This window comes from Xiphophorus maculatus, chromosome 18 (genome assembly GCF_002775205.1).
Source record: "Xiphophorus maculatus strain JP 163 A chromosome 18, X_maculatus-5.0-male, whole genome shotgun sequence".
Classification (NCBI taxonomy): domain Eukaryota; kingdom Metazoa; phylum Chordata; class Actinopteri; order Cyprinodontiformes; family Poeciliidae; genus Xiphophorus; species Xiphophorus maculatus.
In genome coordinates, this window is record NC_036460.1 from 9,084,730 (window position 1) to 9,103,533 (window position 18,804).

Consider the following 18,804-nt stretch of genomic DNA (forward strand, 5'->3'; position numbering starts at 1 on the left):
TTGGTCTATCAAATAAAATGCACTGAACTGACAAAATGTTGAAATGTTAATGGGATGTGAATGCTTTTGTAAAGCACTGTATTTAACTAGTTTATTTAGACTCACAATGAGTCTAAATGAATTGTCTATATTGTGAGTCATACAGAACGTTTCTGAACATGTTCGGACAAAGATGCATCAAACTGGTGACAACGTGTGCAACATGAGTGAAACCATGTCCTGAGTTCTTGCAGTGGTTGGCTAAAGATTGAGATTAGGACTCAAAGAGACTTAATAAAACCTTCCCAAGATAATCTGTGCACTCAACCACTGATATGCTCAGTACAGACAAAAACAACCTGTTTAGCTTACACAGGAAAAACAGAGCTTTTTTCACTCTGCATGAATTCTTACTCAGTCTTACTCAGCACTGCAAAATAATATGAACTTTTCATTTCAGTAATATGCCTAACTGTTCAGTTAATTCAGAATGACTATTGTACAATGAGTTCATTTATTAATATACTGGATTCCCTTCTTGTCAGATATCATGACTTTGTTGGCGATAGTGACTGTTGCTGGTCTGTAAGGTTAGTTGTTGACATGCTGCAAATTTGGATCTACGTAACACCAGGACTTTCCTTGTTTTTCTATCACCTCCCAGATAAAAACAAGTTGTTTTTGTCTTCCCCTATTCCAGCTGAAGGATAACCATTCTGTCAGCTCTACATCAGGTCTTTGTGCTTTGCTTTCATAAAGTTACAGATAGTTTTGACCTGTTTGTTTTGTACAGCGTGACTATGGCTAACCAGATTGTTAGACAATAAGGAGATTTGTATTTGCTGATGCAAACTCTGATTGAAATCCACATTTTCATTATTTAGTTTAAAAATATTCTGATTCTACTGGGATGTTAGCAGAAATGTTCTGCTGAAAAGTTGATTTTTGTAAAAGAGCTTGGGTATCAAACTGCAATTTCCTGTGGTTGGGGGATCATTGAGTCAACACAACAAACATTCATTGACACACACATACATTTGGGCAACTTAGTGAGACCAATTAACAAAATTGGTTTTTGAATTGTGGGAAGCAGCCTGAGTACCTGCAGAGAACCCACATATGCACAGGGAGAACATGCAAACTCCGTGCAAATCCAGGCCCTTCTTGCTGAAAAGCAACTCCAACCATGCCATTGTACTGTCCTTATTTGTCATCTAGCTCCACAAACTGTTTTTCACACAAGTTGTTGTTTAGTGTAATTATTACTTTTATCACATTAAACGGCCATGCAAATAACAGAGTTGAAGATCCACTGTTTTGTAATTTAATTATCTTCAATTCCAATTTTTCTCCCCAAGTTACTGAGAAATTAGATCTGGCTGACAGTTGTATGAGCTCCCATTTCCTGTTCAGTATTTTGGTCTTTTCCTTTCAGTCCTTCCAGAATTGTAAACAAATTTTGTTTTGGCTCAACCAGCAGATTAAACAGAAAAGCATTTTTATAATACTGGAGTTATAATAAAAATTGGTTTGCACCACATTACGTTCTGAGTAATGTGTGAGATGCATAGATAAGGAGGAGCCAATGTTGGCTGATTACAGCAGTATGAGTGTGCCGTATGGTTTAATGGGTGGAGTTCAGCTTCTCTCTATTTAACAGCTTCTTTCTGTGAGGGACCATCACAGTCATGGCTAAGCCAGGGATCCAGATGTGGACTCTTCTTGTCTTATTTTTTGAGATGTACATGGGTCAAGTGTCCGCTTCTGATAGCGCCAACTGTCCAATGTAAGTTGATGTGTAGATGTGAGCGTGAAATGTTGCTGTCCTCCATGTTGCATCAAATCTGTGTGTAACATCTCTGTGTCTTGATGTCTTGTTTGTAGACATTATATGGCAAGTGTTCCAGGCATTCTTGAATCTGGATCAAAGAACAGGTTCTGTCTGAGTCTCTCGCAGCCCAGCTATCCTGTATTGGTGAAGGTTATTCTGAAAGGCCTGGACAGCCAGAAGATTCTGCTGAGGAAAGGAACCAGCAATGGCTTCCATAAATGCTACCAGTTTTTGGTGATTTCCCATATTGAGACAGGTGTTGGGGCGCTAAAATATTGAACTAAAGAATTTATACATGACATGTTTGGTAATCCTCCGAGTGAAATTAAGGTTTTAAAATGTCTTTCAGGTTCCTTCAGTGAAAGCAGAGGAGGAGCAACTATTTGAAGTGTCAGTGAAAGGCAACAATTTTTATTCTAGAGAAATCAAGAGAGTGCTGATAAAAAATTTTCAACCAAAGACATTCATCCAAACAGATAAACCGATCTACAACCAAGGACAAACAGGTAACTTTGAGATGGTCTACTAAGATGATGACAACACAGGCATTTTTTTTCTCACTATAAAAAATAACCACATTCTTTGTGGTTCATTGACTTGAATACAATGATTGTAAAATATTTTTAACAAACAAGTCTATGGAAAAATGCAGAGTTTGAATATTTATCTGGGTTTTCACCAAGTTTGTTCTGACTGATTGTTCCTCTGTTTCACAATCTGTTAAAAGCACAACAAAAATTTACTGAAACGTGTCTTGATTTGGGAAAAATTTTCTCTGATTACATACATTTTCCCTTGAAAGATGTAACAATATTTCAAGAAAGACAAAACTAAACAAGTAAGGGGAGTAACTGTGTTTAATAAAATAACAAAATGATTAACTTTTATAGCCAGTTAATGATGTCAAAAACAAATTCTTGTTCATCTGTCTTCTAGAAAGTGGTAATGTGGGCTCTCCATCGGTCTGAAACCCAAAAATAGTGGGAATCACCGTAGCAAATCGCCAGATATTGTTTTTGGAAAACAAACAAACTTTACTAGCTTGTAAAGGTTATGATGATGTTTTCCTTAACCTTCATATGACTTCTGTGAATTTCAGTGGAATTCAGAGTGGTCACACTGGGCACAAACTTGAAACCAGTCGAGGGACATGTGAGTACTTCTATTCTCTCGTTTTTTGGATCAGTCTCAAGTCACCTGTTTCCGAGGTTTGTAATGACCTGCTCGTCGCTTTCTTAAAAAGAACAAAAAACATGGAAAAAATTTAAGGAAATAATCTGAAAGTGTTTTTGTATTTGTGAATCACTGCAAAATTCAAATGAAAGAAAATTTAAAAAGTTAATTTCTCTCTCCTCTTTCTTAGTATGGCGCCATTGTGATCGGGGTAAGAAAGTATCAACAAACCATTTTCTATGTATCTTTTTGTAAATTTATTATTTGAACTATCTGGGAAAGTCTAGAATCCATTGAATTCCCTCTAGCAAACAAATTGCTTATTCAGGCAGGAATTGGTTCAAAATTGAGACATGTCACCTGTATATGTATTGCTCTAAAGATTTCACCAGAAATCAATGTCATAAAATAATATTGAGGAAGAACAAAATAGATTCAAGTAAAACTTTGCTCCAGTTTATTAACTCACCAAACCAAACTGAAATCGATGACATTTTATCTGCACTCTCATTAGGCAGCAATCACCTATGAGCTTTATTCAGAACTGACTTGGTTTCTGTTAAGGAAAATAATTATTTTCCTAACTGTCTGTTCCTTGGGTACATCAACAGGATCCTCACAACAACAGGATTGCACGGTGGACAAATCAGACCGCAGCTGCAGGAACCATTTTGCAGTTGTATTACCCTTTGGGCAATGAGGCCTTCGAGGGGTACTACCGAATTATTGTACAAATAGGCAAAAACAGGGTGTTTCACAGCTTCAAGGTCCAGAAATATGGTGAGTTCAAACTTTTTCTTCCTTTTTTCATATATGATCTGTTTTTATAAAAAAAATATATATATATATATATTTTTCTTTTGTTTTGTTTTCAGGTTTGCCTAAGTTTGACATTGTAGTTACCATACCTAAAGAAATAAGTATTGGGCAAGAAACCTTTGAAGTTACAGCATGTGGAAAGTGAGTAAAAGACAAGGCCTTCTCCATGCAAATCTGAGGCAGAACCAGTCTAATAAGCACAGTCATTTTTGCTGTTCTTTTCTATTAGGTACACGTACGGAAAGCCTGTGAATGGAGATGTTACACTCAGGATCTGCAGACCTCTGAGGAACCGGAACTCCTGTAGAGCTCAGACCAGCTCTAAAAATGAAGCCAGACTAACTTCTCTTTGCAGGACAAGACAGAAGCAGGTGCAGTTGCTACAGTTACAGTCTTTATATAAATAATTGAGAAAGAAAGATATTTAATACCAAGTATGTTTATCTTTTTTCTAATACAGAATAGTCTGCAATATATAAACAATGTAGGACCAACTTTTATATTAAGTGTCTTTTCATTTTGAATAAACATGCAGGCTTTAGCATCTGTTTTCTTCTATGAAGGATTCAATAAGAAGAGGCAATGAAATGTTTAGCATAAGAAAAAACGTAACCTTGAGATGCATCTGGTTTAATTTTTTAGAAGTTGAATCTGTCTTTTAGTCTTTCCACTTGCCTCATAAAAAAGATGAAAGAAATTACCAGTTGATAGACTAATTGTTTGATGATACGCCCTTTTTTATTGTCAGCATCACCACATTTTAAGCTATTGCTGTTCTGCCTTTTTAACCCACTATATTCCCTTCAGAAAGGATTCATATTCATCCTTATTGTGCACAGTGCAAACACACACGTCTACTTAGTGAAGAAACTAAAATTAGCAAAAACTACAACCTCGTCACACCCACTTTGGGCTAGTAGTGTTTTAAAGCACCCTAATTTATTATATTTTTTTGTGAATGGGGTACTGCCACTGCATACATCCCTTACACTCAACATAGAGTAGGACTCCTGGTGATGACCACATCGCGCCAAGTTGGGCATATAGGTTGCTGGGAGACCAAGGGAAGTCATTTACATGCAAAATGTAGCCATGACATTGTCAATAAAGATGGAAAAGGATGAGGAATATTCTCTCGGAATACAGCAAAATGGTAAAATTATTAAGGAAAATGACTGGTTTCATTGACATTGATGGAGATCTGTGTCTGATGGTGATTGCCCAAAAAACTGTTGTAGTGAAAAATTGGAGCTGAGCAATAACACCTGCAATGTGAGCATATTTTACCTCTTTGATTGCTGTTTCCCAGGCATGCAACAAGGGCTGTGCCACATTTGTCTATAAAGTGTCAGGTTTTACCAGACCTGACCCAAAGCCATTTCTGGATGTGTTGGATGTCGGTGCCACAGTAGTGGACAGGTCGACATGTAAGTCCCACTTTTGTTCAGATTCAATCCCCCCAAAAAGTTACTTCCAAACTCATTTTGAAGGTAAAACATGTTAATGAAAACAACGCTGAAGCATGTCAGTGTTGTAAAATGGAGGTTTTCTGCTGTTCAGGTGCTTCGTACACACAGTGGGAGAGGACAAAGATAACCTACCTCGTCGGAAGGTTGTTTTTCGAAAAGGTTCAGAAGACTTACACCCAAGGAACAAATCTGGATGGAGAAGTGAGTTCAGCATGTGGGGCAGCACCAGATGAGACTGTTTAAGTTTGTTGGACTCACAGTGACAAGGTCTTATTTCATGTCCAGGTTAGAGTGGTGGACTACCTCGGCAATCCTGTCCCTCAAATGACGGTATACCTTTTCGTGGGTAAAAAAGGCTCCCCTTTTGTTGTGGACACTTTAACAACAAATCACAAAGGAATCGCCAATTTGTCTCTTGAAACAGAAGATTTCAGAGGGGAGATGCACCTCTATGTATGTACGAGAAAACTTTAAACAATGTTTGTGCATTCAAAACTGAGCCTGTCTGCCTGGATTGTTCACCTTAAATGTGCCTTTTTCTTTATTCTGTTTTTGCCTAATCAGGCAAGCAGCACAGACAACCTGGAGCCCCCGGGAAAAAACATCCCCTATTATGACGTCGCAACGGTCACAGTTTATGAATCTGGTCCTGGTCCCTCAGCATGCGGGTTTCTCAGAGTAGTTCCAATTGACAGGCCACTTCGCTGCTATAGACAGGAAGAGATCACTATTCAATACAGTTTAGAGCAACAGTTGTTGAGCTCTCTGGACATAGTATACCTGGTGAGTCAGTCTCTGCTTTTTTCAGTTTCTTATCTGCCCGACAAATGAACAGTAACAAGATTTTTTCAAATGTAAAAATCTAAATCTTTTATGAAAGATTAGCATTAGAAGGGAATGCCTTCCCATCTGTGGAGAAATTCAATAAAACCTCACATGACTATATTACAAAAATGATATATAATCATTTCATAAACACATGAAGACATTTTCCACCACAAGCGTCAGGCAAACCTGCTCTGTTGCCAATTAATACCCACATTTCTGCCCTGCCACTTTTGTTCCTCTTCCTTCCATTTCATACCTCTAAATTAACCAATTTATACCCATGCATTTAAACCTTGCATTGACAACTGATTCCCTAATTAACATATTTGTACCCTTAATGCTCCCTCGTCAGCGCCGTTGTAACCTTGTGAGCTCTGTACCCACCACCGTCTACGTAGAAGTAGCCATAAACCTTAAACAACTCTACTTATTTTATTCTTGATCCTTGTTTTGTCACCCGATACAGAAAATTGATGATAAAATTTATGACTCATGAGCAAACCAAGGGAACTTTAAATGCCATTACTCTAAAAGCGAAATGAATATAAAATATTAATATATTCAAACATCAGAAAATCCCAGTGCATTTTTTATAACTGGTAGCTTCTGTTGAACTCTGCAGATCTTGTCCAGAGGAATCATAGTACACCAAGGATTTGTTCACCTGCATATGGATTACCCAAGTATGGATGCAACGCCTGCTCTGATATTTTATTAGCTCCATTGAAATATAACTGTTGAGAAACACTTTCTAAACAACACAATCAATGCTCTGTTTACTCTTTCAGAAATCCAGGCTGAATTCTCCTTCAGTTTGACAGTGCGGACAGGATATGCACCTTCCATCCAAGTTGTGGCGTACACCGTTCTCGAGTGTGAGAGAGTCCTCGCCCACAGTGAAAGGTTTTACACCGAGGACTGCTTTAGCAACCCGGTTAGTGGCCCTACCTGTCTTCTAGCAATAGCAGCTAAACACACTGACTTAGGAGGTCCAAATTATTGGCATTTGGTGTGCTTTTTGTTGTTTTTATGTATTTCAGGTGTTGCCAAAGTTTTTACCTTCTCCAGTCTTCGCTGGTGAGGATGTCAAATTGTGCATTAAGGCCAAGCCTAATTCAGTATGTGGGGTGAGCCTTATAGATCTGAATGTACTCTCAAGGGCTGATGTAAGCAATCTGGACGCAAATCAGGTAACTGGAGACATGAAGCAAAGAGGGGCATGGGGGATAGTTCAGGACTTATGAGACAGGGTTGTGTTAAAAGCTTCTGCACAATTACTATCTTACCTACAATAGATGAATCTCTTGCAATCTTAATTTTTTACAAACTCAGATTACTCAGTCCTGGAGGCAGAGGCTTCTGGCTAGTCTGAGGCTTCCACCGTTTTAGTACAACTTCAGTTTGGGAAGTATTATAGCAGTTTACGCTAATGTTTTCATACCAGACAAGGGAAACTGTCAAATAAAAAACAACTTATCTTCACTGACTGGCAAAGTTTTATAAAAAAAAAAAAAAAAAGTTAATTTAAAAAAAAAAGACCAAAGGCAGTTACTTCAATCTGGCATCATTTAAATATAAAGATAGAACAATCCTAGCAACAGAACCAAGGTTTCATTAATGGACATATGGAACAATGTCCAAAAACCCCAGAAGTTGCATTGACACCCGTTCAAACTTCATATACTTTGCATATACTGTATGTTGCACAAAGTCTGAGAACACAGATATGTTAAATCTATCTGTTGAATGGTTATTCACAAAGAAGACCAGGACTATTTTCAAACAAATACCAATGTGAAACACACACCAGGTGCAGAAATTATAAACTGTTTCCGGTCAGAATACCTGAGTGGTGATAATACAAAATATAGTGGTTTAATTGATTTTTCTTTGCGAATTTCAAAAGATTCTCCACAAAAAAATTAGACAATTTGAAAGAAAAGAAGAATTTTGTCTTGCAGTAGCAAATCTGTAGAAGAAATTTACAAAAGAAATTTTGTCATGGGTGTTTTGTTTTTTTCTCCTCCTTCAGATTTATGGATATCTGCCCATCAAGAAACCAGAGCCTCTTCCCTCTGAACTTGTGGATGAACCTGAATGTGTAGAGGTGAAACCAAGGACCTCTTATCTTGCTTTCACCAACCAAGAGAAAGAGGATGCCAACACAGTTTTCACAGTATGACTAACACACATTATTTCACTTTTACTTAGTTTTTAGGCACGTGTTGTTGTACTTGTACACTGATTTTTATTTTGTTGGTAATCATTGATTTTGTACATTGCTTAATCCAGACTCAAGGACTGCAGCTGCTAACAAACCTGCCCATCCAAAACCCCACATGCCTCAAACTGGGAGGAAAAAATTATCATGAAGGTTTTTATTTTCTAACTGAACCATTTGAACTTTCTTCCTGTCAGGCATAGTAGGCTAAATCACATTTAATCATTTAACTTTACATTACATTTTCTAGCTATGTTATCAAGAAAGATCAAACCCCAGTATTCAGAAAGACAGGCTTTGGAAAGGCGACCAATTCCTGATCCAGGAAGACTTTCATACACCTGCTATGATGAGCTGGAGCCTGTGTACAAGCTTTCCACCGAGACGTGGCTGTTTGGCCTGGTGAAAGTTGGGTGAGATGTAGTTTTAAAAGCATTTCATAATTTTAAAAGGGGAAATGTTTGTGATTCCTATGCCTCAGTGAAGATTATTGAGAAAAAGAAACTGACTCAGTTTTAAATCTAATCATGTGCTTAAATTTGACCACCTGACACAGTGTGCTTGTGTTATTGCTGCTCCAGAGAGACGGGAAAAACCTGTGTGCCTTACGCCGTCCCCAACATTGTCACCACCTGGAATACAGAAGTCTTCTGTGTGTCACCTCACGCTTTTGGTTTGGCCCATCCTGTACTGCTTAGTGTCTTCAAGCCATTTTCGCTAGATTTCAAGCTTCCTTACTTCATGATCTGGGGCGAGAGCCTCGAACTGAAGTCGATTGTCCATAACTATCTACCCACCCCACTCAAGGTAAAAGATGATTTTACATAAACTAGTTTGATAATTAAAGACAGGAAAAGGAAAGGATTCCTAAATGGCAAACTGCATTTTTTTTTTATCTTTAGCATAAAATAGTCCAGTCCAGATTTGAGAAGTTTGTATATGTGGTTTGTATGCTTTTCTAATCCTAGTGAAGCCAAAAATTATTGGAAATGTTTTCTTATATATATTTTTGCAAACAGGAAAAAAGTTTCATTAAACTCAAACGCTAATGCTGCGTAATATATCATATCCCAGTCAATATTAAAATTTTAGAGTGTTCACTATCGCAATTATAAATGACAACTTGGATGCCATATAAAGTGGGTCTCTTATTTTAGGCTTTAAAATTAATATTAATAATTTAAGATTGATTAATTTATTTCTATCTTTGATAAAGATGCCAAGGATCCTGTAGGTCACATGGACACAAGATCTATGAAAAGGCAATATAAAGTGAGTTGATCTATTAAACTGAACAGGATGAAAATGATAACTATAGACTGGGGTATACACTACTTTAGATTTGTAGTGTCTTTAAGAGACTGGTGCTTTTTATTTTTATTATTACATTAAATAGTTCATACTTAGATTTTTTAGTAATTTTTTTCCAGATTGACTTAAAAAGTGTGCTATTGTTGTTACAGCTTACATTTCGAAGCTGCAGAAGAGTAATTATTAGAAATGCACCAAAATGAATATTTTAGCATCTATATCTGGTATTAAAACTGCTAGGCAGAATTTAAAAATATTTACTGTTTTCATATGTATTTCCATATACTTTCGATACTGTGTAAAAACAACCACACCACCTTTGTTGCTTTTTTGCTTTAGTTAAACATCTCATAATCATGCTCTGATGCCTCAGACCCCCAGTCTGCATTTATAATACCCAGATGGGTCCAATTTAGGTAGGAAATTTGCTGAAAACCAAACACCAAATGAGAACATCCACAGGCTGTGTAATAGCCCCTATGATAATTGTCTTTGTGGGTTTTTTGCAATTAACTCTGGGTAAAAAGTAGGAGAAACGCATATCTTGTGTGATTGATAACACATTTTTGTCATACCAATTTTAGACCCAACTCAGCTTAACTGGTTTATATTCCAGATAAAAATGTCACTCAAAGATGGGCACATAGACTTTCTGCCCATCTAGCATTAAAAAAAACTCTAAGAAGCCTAAATGTCTCCAGCTACAGCTCCTACGGTTCTAAAACATTTATTCTAAAATATTAAATGATTTTGGAAATACATGTAGCCTGTTCAAAAAGTGAACTCAACTTTTTCATCAACAGATAAAAATTACTGCAGCTGCATCCTCAAGTTACATCCTTACTCCCCTGTCTACTGACCAGAGTACATTTTGCCTCTGTGCGGGGGAGCACAAGGTCATCCGCTGGACCTTCACGCCAACGTACTTAGGTAGAGGAAAGGGAAGACTTTTATGTAGAAAGTGGCCGAATGACTTTCCTTTGTTCGTCGGCTCATTTTCATTCCTCACGACAATTCACTGCAACCTCTCTGCTTTTCGGTATTTTAGGAACTAATAGAAGCTGACCTTTCTTTCAGGGGATTTAACGGTCAGTCTGACTGCTGAGGCTGTATCTTCTCAGACTTCTTGTTGCGATAAAGAAGTGACGGTGCCAGAAAGTGGTCACAGCATTGTGGTGACGCGGCCTCTCAAAGTGAAGGTTGAAATAATGTGCTTTGATAACAATAAAAAAAAATCCAGATGTAGAAATATATATGTATTACTGTCAAAAGCATATGGACTCATTAATGTCATTAAGGAGGTGGTGCTTGCTATACAAAGAAAATAAATTCTCTTTAATCTCGTTTTCAGGCTGTTGGATATAAAATAATAAAGACATACAGCTGGCTGCTCTGTCCAAAAGGTCAGTATGGGTTTGCATGATGTTATCCATGATAATTAGGCATCAACTTCTTTTAAATGTTAATATATGAATCTATAATAACAATTGCTGTCTAGAGAATATGTTCCGTGGTGCTAATCTTCCGGTAGGGGTTGTGAAACTTCATATTTTGACACTTTTATATTAATTGGCTAATAATTATCAGATGACTTATGTTAGCATATAGAATAGAATAAAAAACATTTCCAGGTCAGTTTATGAAATTATTGTGACATTCCAGCAAAGCTAATGTACCAAGTCAGAACACTGCACATTTGTTTTTCAATTCGCAAACATGGCAAATGAAAAAATACTTGGAGCAGCTTTAAAACCAGTTCTTCCCTTTTGCTTATGTTTAAAGTGTTGTTTTTGTTTTTGTCTGTGCGCAGGACGCTGTTTAAGTGAAAAATTGGAGACACATATCCCCGACAATGTGATTAGTGGCTGTCTGAAGGCCAAAGTCTCAGTTTCAGGTAAACTGATTATATTATCCAAGATAGATTTATTTTTACAAAATAATGTTGGGATGACACCTAAAAATGTGACTACGAATCGATTTGAACTCAAATGTCAGAGAATGATCAGCTTCCATGAGTCTGTTTTTATGCAGGTAATATCCTCAGCCGGAGTGTGGAGAACCTGGGTGATTTGTTGTATCTGCCGTATGGCTGTGGGGAGCAGAACATAGCTTTCATGGCAATTGACACTTACATCCTGCACTACCTCCAAAAGACTAACAAGTTGTCCCAAGAAACTGAGAAGAAGGGAATCAACTACCTGATTACTGGCAAGTTTTTGTCATTTTTTGAATGCAGAGAGAAGTAAAAGTGTGTATTAAATACATTCCTCCAGTTAGAGTGCAATCTTATGTTAGGTTTTCGTCTGTTTTAGCTTCCTATTCATTAACGTACTTAAGAACACAACAAACCAAAACTGAATCTCTACCTACTATTGCCATGTTCACTATAACCAGGCTACCAGAGACAGCTGGCCTACAGGAAGAAGACGGGTGCATTTAGCACATTTGAAAAAGGAGAGGAGAACACTTGGTAAGAACACAGCTGATAAGTTTAGATCCAAAATGTTTTTACTGATAATCTTTTATAAAGATGATTTTTGTCACAATGAAGTATTAAGCCCTTAAGTTTCATGTTGATATTGGTTATCATTGCAAACTTTAGTAATCTCACAGCCTGAGACAAGAAGCTGCTCTGACATCAGTTGGCCAAGAGCTCTCAAAAGTCTACACACCCATGTTAAATGTTTTTGTGATTTAAAAAAAAATTGTCTATGGTTTCACATATTTCAAGAGGTTTTAAAAAACCTATAATCTTTGCCCTCAATCATTCAGCCCTCAAAGTCAGAATTTTTTGAAAATTATTCTTTTCTGCTTCTTTAACCTTTTATGCACCACATTTCTGCTGCTGTTAAAGTCCCACTCAGAAGCCTCTGCTAATGTGGTGCTGTGTATTCTATTATTGTAGTGTTTGTTTGCTAGGAAAATGTCAAATTTTGTTTTTCTCTTCTCCAGGCTCACTGCCTTTGTGATGGTAACATTTTACAAAGTTCAGAGCTTCATCTACATTGATCCCAAGATTATTGAAGAGGCTCGGAAGTGGCTGGATTGCCAACAGCGGGACAATGGTTGTTTCAAAGTGTCCGGAAAACTCTACAACAACTATATTAGGGTAACACAATTACACAAAGGATTTTTGCAAGGGGCATGTCAATTGATATCATTCTTACTAAGTAGAATAAGGACAGTTATACAGATGTTAATCTGTCCATGGTTCTGTCTACGTAGGGTGATGTTTCTGATGAAGTAACAGTCACTGCCTACGTCACTGCGGCCTTACTTGAAACCAACGTACCAGCAGATGTAAGTTAATTTAATAGAGTCCAGATTTTGTGGCAGTTTATCAGAACTGATAAACTTTGTAAAACTCAAATTCTGAGTTTTACAAAGTCAGAATTTGTAAAACCCCGGCTTTTAGATACCAGTTTCAAACAAAATCAACAACCAAAACATTTTTATCTACCATATAAAAATTCTGTTTTCATCCTAAAATGTTTGTAGGAAATATAAAGACAGCATTCCACAAAAAAAGAGCAGAAAGTTACTAGAAATCAAACAGATGCAATAAAATCCTCCAAGCTGTCAGAAAAATGTGTCTCTGCTCTTACAAACCAGCTAAGAAATACTTAGAAATTTACATCATATCTCATTTATTTGTTTACAAAACAGACTGTGGGATTTTAGCCTTTTTCTGTGTTTTAACTACTAGATATTTTACATAAAAATATGTTGAGTCTGGCAAGGTTTAAATACCTTAATCATTCATTTGTTTATTTTTTTCTACAGAAGACTATTTAGTCAAGTTTAGTTTTCCGACAGTTTTCAAAATGCCTGAATCTTGACACTATTTGATTTCTAGAAGTAGTACCTGTAAAAATCTTATTTTACATTTATCATTGGATTTAGATTATGACATCATAGTAAGTAAGCTATTTAGACCAGGCATCAGTCTGATACTACAGAACAATAATTCTCCTGTGCCTATAGCTGTAGTACTTCAGGTTCAAATACATTCAAAACTACAGTAACCCCATGTTTCTGTTTTGCAGATTAAAAAAAGATATATTAAAGGCTAGTTACTTTTCCATGTGACTGATTTGTTTTGATTTCAAACAGTTTTTTAAATGTCATTCAATAAATCAATTTTCTATACTTGCTTAGACATGATGAGGGCTCCAGAGTCTAGGGGAAGGGCTAGATATGCATTTCCATTTAGGCAGTGTACAAAAATAACCATAAAAACACACCTAGAGTCAATTTAAAGTATTCAGTCAGTGTTAGGATATATTGAGTGTGTGAAGAAATCAAATCCATGCATGTGGGTAATCTGCAAACTCTACTGAGAAAGGCTCCATCTAAGTTTCAAACCCAGAACTTTCAGTCTGTGAAGTAACAGTGCTAACCACCGGAGCTATTGTGCCTCCACATCTACAAGAAATTAAAAAAAAAAAAAAAAACTACTGATGGATCAAAATCAAATATGCATTGTGCATAATTCCAAATTCAGTCTACCAAACTTATCTGAAATGTCCCTTTATGTTTCAGTCATTCAAATATTGCTTAGAACTCTCTGAGAAAAAGAAATATACACAGCTGTATAACTGAATATTGCCCATGTGATTTTTCAATGACAATAATTTTGTTTTCTTTCAAACGTTAAGAATCCTGTGGTGAAGAAGAGCTTGTCATGTCTGAAGGACTACATCTATGATTTCAGCAACACTTACACTACAGCTCTGCTTGCATACGTCTTCACGCTGGCAGGAAACCGGGAGGCTCGCAGTAAGCTTCTGCACTACCTTGACTCGGTCGCGATAAAAGAGGGTGAGTCAGCTTCCTGATATAAATCATCCAGGATTTACCACCGATGCATGCGCTTCTACTGCTAACACAACTGCATACTTGTTTAGGAGATCTTCAACACTGGTGTTTGACACCAAAGCAAAACCCATGTCCTCTGTGTGTGGAGATCACTTCTTATGTACTACTGGCCAAAGTCGGTGACTCTCTCTCTGAAGGAGACCTGTCCTGCTCCTCGAATATCATCAGGTGGCTTATTAAGCAGCAGTCCTACTACGGAGGCTTCGAGTCCACCCAGGTATTGTGTTGGATTACAAATCAAGATGCTGCTCTGTAGTGCACATACCAGAAAATCAACATAAACTTACTGAACATGCCAAAATCAGATATTCTACTAAAAGTCTAACACTTTCTGGTTTCCATCAAAAGAATATTTTTGGGGGTATATAAATTTGCACTTACTACTGTCATCCATTTTTATTATCTAATGTCTGGGACAGGATCAGGTGTAGTAAATGCTGTGTGTTATATGTTGTAGGACACAGCAGTGGCTATTAAAGCTATGACCCTCTACAACGCCAAAGTTTTGAATCAAGAAGGTTCCACCTCTGTGACTGTGTCATCCCCCACTGATCACCTGTCATTCCAAGTGAATCAGAACAACAAGCTGGTCCACCAGGAGCTGATGCTGCAAGATCTGAAAGGAAAGTACTGGCTGAGGGCTGAGGGCACTTCATGCTCTGTAGTACAGGTCAGTGACTGGAACAGTTGGATGATGGTCAAAGATTAAAAAAAAAAAAAAAAAGACCATACTTTTTTGTTGAAAAGAAATGAGATCAGGTTGTTGAAAAATATTGGTGTAAAAAATATTTGTCTTAACTTCCAATTTTCACCTGGTTTCCAGGTTACTTTTGCTTACAACATCCCTGTTTCAGCTGTTGTCAGCAGTTTCAGCGTGGAAGCCAAAGTAGAGATCCACAACTGCTGCCATGACCGCTTAGTCACGCTGAAGCTGAAGTCCTTGTAAGTAAACAAGCAAGTTACTGTTGCAGACAGGAAGACTGTTGTCATCGAGCCATTCATCTTTAATACATACAAGTTTTGGGGGTTACTTGGAGCTGCTTCTTTCAAAGCAGTCACTATTCCAAATTTGTGTTCACTCTAGACATGTCATCAGTCTATTTCAAGGACTACATAGAGATAAGCACCATGCTATTCTTTTGCACTGTTGGGAAAAAACAAGATTAGCTGGAGGAAAAGTGTGAATTCACAAAAAGAGAAAAGCACACAAAACCTCATTAAGAGAGGCCTCAGGAGAGATTTTAACTTGCAGCCTTTTCGCTTTGAAACCACTGTTGCCCCACCATGTCACACTATTATGACACAATAACCCTTCCATCAATTTCCTATACCTGCTTTATTCTTTTACGAGTTGAGAGGATATGGGAAGGGTTCGCTATGTCCAACGATCGATACCTAAAGTCCAGATCGTTTCAATACCTAGAAACGGTCTGGACTGTTCCCTGAACACTCCAGACAGATTATTCAATAATTAACAGCAAAAATGATTATTGAATTGTAAATGTTGTATATTTTGTTGACATACAGATTCAAATTAAAAACAGGCATTACAAAACGCAACACAAACTCTGTGAAGAAACATTCCAGTTTGGATTCAAACCCTGAACCTTCTTGTGTCAGTATGTCATGACACAAGAATGGCAAATTGAAAAATTAATTCATTTTTCAATCAGAAAAACTGCAAAATTTAGATGGCAGACTGAATTATCTAAGATCTTTACATTCTGTGGGTCTTTACCAACATGTATTGACTTCTGCTGATTTAACATAAACTTTGGGATCCAATGGTTTATCAAGAACAATTTCTACTTGATCATAATGGTAGATGATGGTATACTTAGCTCAATTCATAGACACTGAACAAAAGACATTGGTGTTGAGAACAAAAGTGTGACAATTTTCATCCTTGCCTAACAGATATAGTGAAGGCCGTAGCTCTACCAACATGGTGGTCCTGGACATTGCAGTGCCCTCTGGATTCTGGCCTGTTCCAGCATCCTTGTGGAATGTGAGTAACTCGTTAATGTGAAGTGAAATGTTGCAATAAAGTGTGCATTGATACAATTCCAATAGAAACTTTGCATACACTCCCACGCATGACTATGACTTGAACTTTGTGCGGTCATTAATCTTATTTGAAGATGTTTGCTCTGCCTATGTGCGAAGCTGCAAATTTCAGTCATCCTTAAAGGGATTAATATTGGAGATGCTTGTAATTCAGACAGAATCAAGATGCCCTAACAGGACAATAATCCCAAACATACATCTGAACTGGTTTTAGAATGGATTAAGAAAGCGGGCTTTAGCTTTTTGATTGCTCCCAAAAGCCCTAAATTTACAGAATATTAAAAATTTGTAGAACATGCAAATAAGAGACACATCAGTTGTAATAAATCAACATATTCAAATGAACTCTACCAATTTTGCCAAGATGAGTGTTCAAGTGTCCAGCCAGTAACATGTCAGAACCTACAATAAGCTTGTGTCCCAGGTGCAACTTGCTTAGCTTAGTTGCTGTTTGTGCCTGTAATTAAGCCCCTATGTATAATTTTGACCATTTGAGGATAAGAGATAATCCATATCCAAAACACACACACATTAAACATTTACCTGAATGTCTTCTCCTCACAGCTAAAGAAGGGGGTGTTGGTGAGCAACGTTGAATACAAGGACGGTCATGTTTTTGTGTACCTACAGGAGGTGAGAGGAAGTTAGTGTATGCTACAACAGATGCTGCTGGTGAAGTTTGTTGCCTGGAGTTGAGGGTTTTTTTTCTTGTTTAGTTACAAAAGGATATTCCTGTGTTCCACGAGTTGGAGATGATTCAGGAGTATGAGGTGCAGCACCTGAGGCCATCGACGGTCACCATCTATGATTACTACTGTCCAAGTAAGACTGCACAGTTTAGTGTTCAGCAAATCAAGCGATTACAGATCTGAATATGATTGAGATTAAATATGTTTGATCATTTAGTTAAATTTCTTTTTTCTTTTCTTTGAAGGTGTCAAGGGTGTGACAGAATATTGTGGAAAGAACTGCTACGAGATAGCAAATTCACATGATCACTATCAACCCCAGGAAAACAGTTACAAACCCAACTACCAAAACCGTCATGACCACCAAACCCACCACAGTAACTCCCGTGATGACCGCCAAAAACACTACCATGACTCACATTACCACCCAAGCCACCCGGGACCGCTCCCACACAGATACCACAGCCGACTCCGCCACCGCCACCGCCACCGCCACCACTTACGTCCCTTCTACCACTATAGGCATGGCAGCTACAATCACTATCACAACTACCCCAGATATGACTATGACGATGATTATTACCGTGGCTAAAACAAGGACTCAGTCGTCCAACAGGCATGACGGTTTCTGTTTAAAAATCAGTTGGCTATTATACTGGCCACATACACTGTTCAAACTGCAAATTTTCTAATATTTTACTAATTATTCTATTTTTTTAGATTGTAGCTATCCTCAAGGTCATCAGTGATTCAGACATTATCTAAACACCTGCTGTTTTTTAAATGCTGTTTGGTGTTTAATGTGTTCTCCTGCAATCTAAGCTGAAATATAAAGAGTTTTTGTGGTGCATTATTAAATCTAAACATTAAGGGGCATAAAAACCTAATAAACTAATTTGACTGAGACGAAAAACCTGTGTTCATTTTTTTCACAATCTCATCTGCTCACACAGGTTTGTACTTTGGTATTATTATATAAGCAGAAACAAGCACTGGTTAAAATGAAAGAAAGTATTGGATAAATGGTTGTGTTTTACATATTTTGTAAGAAGCTGGTAGAAAATGTGTCTGTGATAGAGATGAGTCTATTCAAAAACAAGAAGGGGATAGTTCAATCACCAAAGAGCATCAAGTGTCTCTAGCTACCCTAGCTGTAACGTCTATTGTCGAATCGACAGGAGTGACAAATTAATACAAGGCCTTTTTTTGCAGGGAGTGGGTTGGTATCTGGCGAATTAGGGAAACATTTTTATTAAAATATTTAAAATTCTTACAGCACAAAAGAAATTGCTACACACACTTAGTACAGTTGACTGACACCATTTGCTTGATTTTGTAAATGTGGACAGGCTAATGGAAGTTTAGGTGGGACCTCCGGTAAGTCTTTTGCAATGTTCCAACAACTTTCTTTCAGGAATAATCCCATCAACACTCCCATCACCAGTCTCCTTCTCCCTGCTTTAAAAAAAGCATACCCACAGAATTATACTGCCACCAGCATGGTGTTTTCAGGGTGATGTGAGTTGCTAAAGAGGGGCC

The 18,804-nt window shown here is 37.4% G+C and overlaps 1 protein-coding gene across 1 annotated transcript; it reads left to right on the top strand.

Annotated features, from left to right (window-relative positions):
* The first annotated feature begins 1,667 nt into the window (after positions 1-1,667).
* Positions 1,668-18,169, top strand: LOC102222846 (alpha-2-macroglobulin-like). The gene is made up of 35 exons (XM_014475784.2): positions 1,668-1,765; positions 1,864-2,044; positions 2,160-2,316; positions 2,910-2,962; positions 3,174-3,194; positions 3,595-3,763; positions 3,859-3,943; positions 4,032-4,173; positions 5,112-5,229; positions 5,363-5,472; positions 5,557-5,724; positions 5,836-6,054; positions 6,722-6,782; positions 6,888-7,033; positions 7,140-7,289; positions 8,132-8,275; positions 8,392-8,473; positions 8,571-8,733; positions 8,902-9,127; positions 10,435-10,561; positions 10,709-10,830; positions 10,983-11,034; positions 11,442-11,525; positions 11,663-11,839; positions 12,026-12,101; positions 12,584-12,740; positions 12,857-12,931; positions 14,290-14,452; positions 14,539-14,726; positions 14,967-15,179; positions 15,333-15,451; positions 16,427-16,517; positions 17,141-17,209; positions 17,293-17,398; positions 17,511-18,169. Exons 1-35 carry the CDS (start codon positions 1,668-1,670, stop codon positions 17,855-17,857), a joined length of 4,659 nt encoding a protein of 1,552 aa, XP_014331270.2. The 3' UTR covers positions 17,858-18,169.
* The last annotated feature ends 635 nt before the right edge of the window (positions 18,170-18,804 follow it).

Coding starts and splice junctions, on each gene's coding strand:
- LOC102222846 (XM_014475784.2), top strand. CDS start 1,668: ATGGCTAAGCCAGGGATCCAGATGTGGACTCTTCTTGTCTTATTTTTT. Junction 2,963..3,173: donor TGAAACCAGTCGAGGGACAT/GTGAGTACTTCT, acceptor CCTCTTTCTTAG/TATGGCGCCATTGTGATCGG. Junction 6,783..6,887: donor CCTGCATATGGATTACCCAA/GTATGGATGCAA, acceptor TTACTCTTTCAG/AAATCCAGGCTGAATTCTCC.